The sequence below is a fragment of the Penaeus vannamei genome, chromosome 41 (genome assembly GCF_042767895.1).
Source record: "Penaeus vannamei isolate JL-2024 chromosome 41, ASM4276789v1, whole genome shotgun sequence".
Lineage (NCBI taxonomy): Eukaryota > Metazoa > Arthropoda > Malacostraca > Decapoda > Penaeidae > Penaeus > Penaeus vannamei.
The window spans coordinates 21162394-21169893 of NC_091589.1; the positions used below are offsets into that span (position 1 = coordinate 21162394).

At 48.7% G+C, this 7500-nt stretch overlaps 1 protein-coding gene across 5 annotated transcripts in view; it reads left to right on the plus strand.

The window, feature by feature from the left end:
* LOC113821205 (ribosomal protein S6 kinase alpha-5) overlaps positions 1-7500 on the plus strand; it is a 115090-nt gene that overhangs the window by 85221 nt on the left and 22369 nt on the right. For all 5 annotated transcript variants that reach the window (XM_070117625.1, XM_070117624.1, XM_070117622.1 and 2 more), the window contains one exon: positions 5997-6065. In XM_070117625.1, coding sequence (XP_069973726.1) covers positions 5997-6065 — 69 coding nt within the window. The remainder of the gene's footprint in view (positions 1-5996; positions 6066-7500) is intronic.

Consider the following 7500-nt stretch of genomic DNA (forward strand, 5'->3'; position numbering starts at 1 on the left):
TGAAAACGTACGTGGGAATACGTGAGTAGACGGGCATGTGTTCCGTGTGAAGTGTATACCGTCCACGTATTGCATAATGCAACATTGGCCATGCAGCCCACGCTCACCAGCCTGCCAGAGAGAGAGAGCTGGGACGTCTACGCAGTGAGGAATAATAATAGAAGAATCTGTATTGATTCTCAGTGCGGGATTCTTCCTGTATTGCGAGTGGAGGAGGAGGAGGAGGAGGAGAAGGAGAAGGAGAAGGAGAAAAAGGAGCAGGAGGAGGAAAAGGAGAGAGAGAATAAGAAGGTGGAAGGAGGGGAGAAGCAGGAAGAGAAGCAGGAGGACTAGAATGATAAGAATAAGAAGGAGAAGAAGAAGAAACGATAGGATAGGAGAAGGGAAGTAAAAAAGAGGCGAATGACAGGAGAGATAATAAGAACTGGAAGTAAAAGAGGAACAGATAGCGAGAGGGACGAAGGAGGGAAGTGCGGTGCGGTTAGTAGAAGAAGAGAGATGAATACGAAGGAATGGAAATGAAGGGAAAGAACGTGGGAAAAAGCGGGAGTGTGAGGATTGTGAAGATAATGGGAACGCAGGTACTGAGAATGAGGACGAGAGTGTGGGTGTGCGGCGGGAATATGAGAGAAGGAGAGATAGAGAGAGGGGAAGGGAGAGACAGGCAGACAGACAGACAGATAGGGAGGGAGGGAAAGACAGGCAGACAGACAGACAAGGAGGGAGGGAGGGAAAGACAGACAGACAAACGGGGAGGAAGGGAGAGACAGACAAACAAACATATATACAGACAAACAGACAGCCAGAGAGAGAGAGAGAGAGAGAGAGAGAGAGAGAGAGAGTGAGTGAGTGAGTGAGTGAGTGAAATACATGTCAAGGAAAAGAGAGAGAAAACAGTAAAAGGAGACAAGAAAAAATACAGAGAAAGTAAAGAAAAAACAAAAAATGACAGCGAAGCATAGAAAGATAGAGAAAGAGTAAGAGAGAGAGACACACAGTCCCTGGTTGTTGTTAGCCCGACGTCCCCAGCTGGCGACCTAGTTCCTCTCTCTCTGACCTCTTCCTCCTCATGATTGTTTACATTTCGTGCCCTATTTCCTTCCTTCCTTCCTCTAACCTATCTTTTCTCCTACTTAATTACCCATGCACGGACGTACGATGGATGGGAAAAGGGATGGAAAGAGGTAAACAAATATTTACAAAAATAAACAAGAGACATTCCACGGAATTTGAAAGTAACGAAAGACGTATTCAGGTTTGTTAAAGGAGAATAAAAGAAGAACGAGAATAAGAGGGAAATCAGAAATAAAAGAAAATTGACAATACCACACGAGGATAAACAAGAGAGAACGCGAGAATAAACAAGAGAGAGCACAGACGAGTGACGAAGAAAATGACGTAACAGGCAGCCACTGCGATGAACGTGGCGAGGCATAGCGATGGAAGGTCATGTGACAGAGCGACCATATAAAGAGAGAGATGGGAACCTTGACTCTTGCCGGGCAGTTTCTCTCGTCGAGGGGCGTTGCAGGGATGGAGGGAGGACGAAGGAGAGGAAGGAGGAAGGGGAGGGAGAAGGACAAGGACGAGGGAGAGGGATAGAAGGGGTTAGGAGGAGAATGGGGAGGGAAGGACTAGAAGGGGAGGAGAAGTAGAAGAAACGGAAGGGAAGGAAGAGGGATGAAGGATGGAAAGAGTATGAAGAATTAAAAGAAGGAAAGGGGGGAGCAGGAAAGGGAGAAGGAAGGCAACTGCAAGTATCCAGCTGTGCACGCTTGCTCGAACCAAGTGTGCTTAGTATTAGTCCGTCCACAAAACTGTATCAACATCGACTCGTCTTTCGTAACAACCCCCCCCCCAAAAAAAAAAGAAATACATAAAAATACAACTCAAATAAAATAAAATAAAAAAGACATGAAAAACAGAAAATCGAATATAAGATTTTTTTTTTCTTAAATGGATTGTATAATAAACACAATTTAAGCGCCTGAACTCCGGACGAGTGTCTTCAACTGCACGTGTTTTCTTATCGATCGGGGGAGATAGGGTGACAGAAGGGACGGGAGATCGCCACAGAGCGGGGGTCATTTTCTCGCTCGCTGTTTGGAAAGATCTGGATGATTCCGGGAGCTGGGGGACTTTGCCGAGAGGAAGGAGGCGGAGGCGGAGGTGGTGGAGTAAGAGGGGGAGGTGGTGGTGGTGGAGTTGGAGGGGGAGGTGGTGGTGGCGGAGGTGGTGGAGTTGGAGGGGGGAGGTGGTGGTGGAGGTGGTGGTGGTGGAGGGGAGGTGGTGGAGTAGAGAGGGGAAGGAAGAAGTAGAGGTGGTGGAGTGGAGGAAGGTAGAGGTGGAGGTGGTGGTGTTTGTGGTGGAGGAGGAGGAGGTAGAAGAGGTGGAGAAGAAGAGCTACATCAAAAAAAGAGTGCCAAACGGAAGGAGGAGAAAACGAAAGAGAAGGGGAAGAGAAACGAGAGGAGGTGGGGTGGTGGAGGGGGGACGGGGTAGAGACGAGGGGGGGGAACAATGGTGGCTCATGGTACTTGGTTTTACTTTCACCTGGATGGCAGAGGTTGGCTGGTTCAGGGTCCGGCAGCGCCAGACACCCGGGCTCTGTAGGTGACTTTCTTCTCTCAGGCGCCCTCTCGCACGCCCATGGATTCGCTCGACGTATCCGCCCACGCCATCCAACCCTCACCCGCCGCGTCTCCTCGCCCACGCCATGCCACCTACGTCTTCACGCCCACAATGCCTCACCCGAATGTAGTTCACATCCACCTGTCTCTCTCTCTCTCTCGCCTCGTCCCTCGTGACAGGATAATGGAGGAAATGACACGACTTCGAAGAATGACAATCTATTAAGTTGGAAATAATCCTCAGCTTCTGCCACACACACAAGATATTCACGATAGCAAACACCTAATCTAATCGTAACAACAACAAATAGCAATATCAACAACACCACCTAAGCAGCACAAACAATTACACTACAAAAATATGTTTATTAAAAAGCAACAACAAATACAACAAAACAACAACAACAACAACAACAACAACAACAGCGGTGCCCAAACAACGACAGACCAATTAAGACAATCGCACGCAACGGATGACACCCAAACCCCAGCCAGGAAAATTATCTCCCGGTGATATAGGTCAAGGTGTGTATTTAAGCTCCGGGGTTGTGCACCTGCCACGGGCGAAGTTTGATCATGATTTGAAGCCTCTTAATGAACGGTGCTTGCTAGGTGCTTGGGGTGGGGATGGGGGTGGGGGGGGCGGGTAGGATTTTAGGTGAGGGTGGGGCGGCGGGATTCACCTATTTTTTTGTGTGTTTGTTTTAGGATCAGGTGGTCGAGTTTGGTGGGGGTGGTGTTTGGTTGTTTGTGGTTTGTTTGAGTGTGTGTGTGTGTGTGTGTGTGTGGGTCTGTGTGTCTATGTGTGTGTGTGTGTGTGTTAGAGCGCGCGGGCGTGTGTGTATACCAGTCTGAAGTGTGTTTACGTATCTGCCTCACTTGCTCGGAGGACACCCGCGCCCTAGATAAACTGCATGGAGCGTCTTAACCCTTCCGTGTTGAGATCTGCTTCCATTTCTTATCTTCTTTCGGTGAAAATAACAACAGCGTCACGGTCTGTAACGTCAGCCAGCTGTTAGAAAGTGACAGAAGCTTTGTCTGTGTCGCCGGCCTGAGCTGTGGATTGCGTATGGAAAGTGAAGGGAAGCGACAACTTGCGGGAGGGGGGGAGGAGGGCTGGGCGGAGGGGGGAGGAGGGGGACAGGGAGGGGGTGGACTAGCATGACAAGATTGGAGGCAAGGGAGGAGGAGGAGGGGGGGAAGAGAAGGGAGATGAAGGGGAAGAAATGAAGAAGAGAGAGAGACAGAGACACAGACAGAGAAGGAGAGAAAGAGAGTTGAACGAAGAAGAAGGAGAGAGTAAAACGGAGGAAGAGGAGGAGGAGGAGAGGGAGAAGAGTGAGCACGATTGTTCCTTGACGGAGTGCCGAGCGCGAGACGTCCCTAACGCAGGTGCTCGGTGTGGAGGTGACCCAGTGAGGGCCGGCGTGAGGCTCTGCATGATCAAGCTCTCTCCTTCTCTCTCTCTCTCTCTCTTTCGCTCTCTCTCTCTCTTTCTTTCTTTCTTTCTTTCTCTCTCTCTCTCTCTCTCTCTCTCTCCCTCTCTCTCTCTCTCTCTCTCTCTCTCTCTCTCTCTCTCTCTCTCTCTCTCTCTCTCTCTCTCTCTTTCTCTCTCTCTCTCTCTCTCTCTCTCTCTTGCTCTCTCTCTCTCTCTCTCTCTCTCTCTCTCTCTCTCTCTCTCTCTCTCTCTCTCTCTCTCTCTCTCTCTCTCTCTCTCTCTCTCTCTCTCTCTCTCTCTCTCTCTCTCTCTCTCTCTCTCTCTCTCTCTCTCTCTCTCTCTCTCTCTTCTCTCCCCTCTCTCACTATTTCTCATTCTCTCCTCTCTCCTCTCTTCTCTCCCCTCTCTCACCATTTCTCATTCACTCCTCTCTCCTCTCTTCTCTCCTCCCAAGCTCTTCTCCTTTTTTCGCCCCGTTTTCTCTTTTCTATTCTCTTCTGCTTCTTATCTTCTCTCGATCTTCTCCCTGTCATCAGTTCACACTTTGGTGTTCCACTTACACACTGGGTTTGGAGTGAAGAACGAGGAGATAGAGGATGAGGAGGAGGAGAAAAAGAAGGACGTGAAGGAGGAGGAGGAGAGGAGGAAAGGAGGTGGAGAGGGAGAAGATAGGGAGGAGGAGGAGGCGGAGGAGAGGAAGTGGAGGGGGAGAAGAAGAGAATAGGGAGGAGGAGAAGGAGGCGGAGGAGAGCAGGAAAGGAGGTGGAGGGGAAGAAGATGGGGAGGAGAGGAAGTGGAGGGGGAGAAGAAGATAAGGAGACGGAGGAGGAGGAGGAGGAGGAGGAGGCGGAGAGGGGAGGAGGGAGGGGGAGGGGGGTATTGGGCTGGGAACGGTGTCCTCGGCCGAGCACGGGTCTCGCTGCATAGCAACTTGTCTTATTAAATTTGGGAATTCAGTCCGTGTGTGCACATGTTAATGTTTTTGTGTGTGCAGGTGAGTTTGTGTGTATACATGTTATCTGCATTTCGTTGCATTTAATCACTTATTTAGAACCCACCCAATTTACATTACCCTCCCCCCCCCCCTTAAAAAAATCAAGTTCGAGACTTGAATAATTCAGAGAGAGAGAAAAAAAGGGGGGGGTCGCGAAATATGGCGGGGAACTCCCGTAGATTTTCAATGGCGATTTTCTCTCTCTCTCTCTCTCTCTCTCTCTCTCTCTCTCTCTCTCTCTCTCTCTCTCTCTCTCTCTCTCTCTTTCTCTTTCTTTCTTTCTTTCTTTCTTTCTTTATTTCTCTGTGTGTGTGTGTGTGTGTATGTCTGTCTGTCTGTCTGTCTGTCTGTCTGTATGTCTGTCTGTCTCTATCTCTCACTTTCATTCTCACTCACACACACACACACACACACACACACACACACACACACACACACACACACACACACACACACACACACACACACACAACCCCCGCCCCACACACGCACACTCACGCACAACTCACACTCACGCACAATTCACTCACTCACTCACTCACAGACTCACTCGCACTCACACTCACTCACGCACGCACTCATTCATCACTCACTCACTCACTCATCAGTCACTCACTCTTTCTCTCACTCTGTCACTCTATTTTGGCCGAAGGATCCCACACGTGACCCGTTAGGCGAGGGACATGACGTAGCACTTTTGACCTCGCCCGCGCCATCGAGAAGGTCGCGTCCAGATCCCACAGCAGGCCTAGCTAATATTTCTTTTATATTTCCCTTAATTATTATATATTCTCGATATTATTCCCATCTCCGTATCTGCTAATTTGATTTTTTTTAGATGTATTACAGAACAGATTGATGATTGTGATTATAAGAAAATAATGTAGTTATCTCCCCAAAATTTGAAAATTAACGATTTTTTTGTCTTTTGCAGTTAACCTCACGGGAAAAGGGAGAGTCGACATGGCCCATTTCGAATTGCTCAAGGTCTTAGGCACAGGGGGTAAGTATCCGTATATATTTGTACTGCATAGTTCTCGTTATATTTAGAGGACATTTTGATAAGCACTTTATTTTGATTTGAAGAAATTTTGAATGTGTGTGTGTGTGTGTGTGTGTGTGTGTGTGTGTGTGTGTGTGTTGGAAAAAGAAAGCGAGAGAGAGAGAGAGAGAGAGAGAGAGAGAGAGAGAGAGAGAGAGAGAGAGAGAGAGAGAGAGAGAGAGAGAGAGAGAGAGAGAGAGAGAGAGAGAGAGAGAGAGAGAATCATGGGTTGTTATTAGCCATGTATGAGTGTGCTTCCGTACCTAGGTTGTATGTTCGATTTTTTTTCATTATCTATGGCTTCGTTTCTCCATTTTTCCCCTCTCCCCTTTTTTTTTTGCTCTTCCACTCTCCCCGGCTCAGCCTTTCTCTTTCTTTCAACGCCCTTTCATTTTCTCTCTCTCTTTCTCTCTTCCCCTTCCTCTCCCCTCCTCCTCCCTCCCCCTCCCCGCCGGGTATCCACGCCTGCCAAAATTCCTACCCTACATGCCTGACTTGCTTGGTTTTACTCTATATTAGGCGCTTCATAGCCCACCTCGGACGCCCCCCACTCCCCCTCCCCTCTTTCGTCCTCCTCCTCCTTCTCCTCCCCTCTTTCCTCCTCCTCCTCCTCCTCCTCCTCCTCCTCCTCCCTCCTCCTCTTTCCTCCTTCTCCTCCTCCTCCTCCTCCTCCTCTTCTGTTGTCATTTTTCCGTTTTCTTCTTCCCGCCGTTTTATTCCTTTTCCTTATTCCCCTTCACTGTTATTCCACTTTCCTTTTGCCGCCTTCTTACTTCTCTTTCATCCCTTTCCTACACTCTCCTCATTCTTCTCTTTCCTTTCTTCCTATCTCATTTTCTTTTAATTTCTCTCCTCTTCCTTCTTTCCCTTTTCCTGTCTCTCCTCTTCCTTCTTTCCCCATGTTTTTTTCGTCTCTCTCCGTTTCTTCCATTTTCCTACTTACCTCTTTTATCGCCCTCTTTTCTCTCTCTCTCCGGTTCGTATCCTTCAAGTTCTGTCTTGCTGATCTAAGGTATGTAAATCAACTTAACTTCACATTCTCTCTCTCTCTCTCTCTCTCTCTCTCTCTCTCTCTCTCTCTCTCTCTCTCTCTCTCTCTCTCTCTCTCTCTCTCTCTCTCTCTCTCTCTCTCTCTCTCTCTCTCTCTCTCTCTCTCTCTCTCTCTCTCTCTCTCTCTCTCTCTCTCTCTCTCTCTCTCTCTCTCTCTCTCTCTCTCTTCCTCCCCCTCTCTCCTCTCCCCTTTCCCCCCCCTCTCTCTCTCTCTATCTCTATCTCCCTCTTATTCTCCTCTCCCTCTCTCCCTCCCTCCCTCCGTCTCTCCCTCTCCTTGGCTTCTAATTCTGGTGCCTCGACCGACCTCCACGTTCCGAGCACTTCTGTTTCTCTTCCTCTCTTC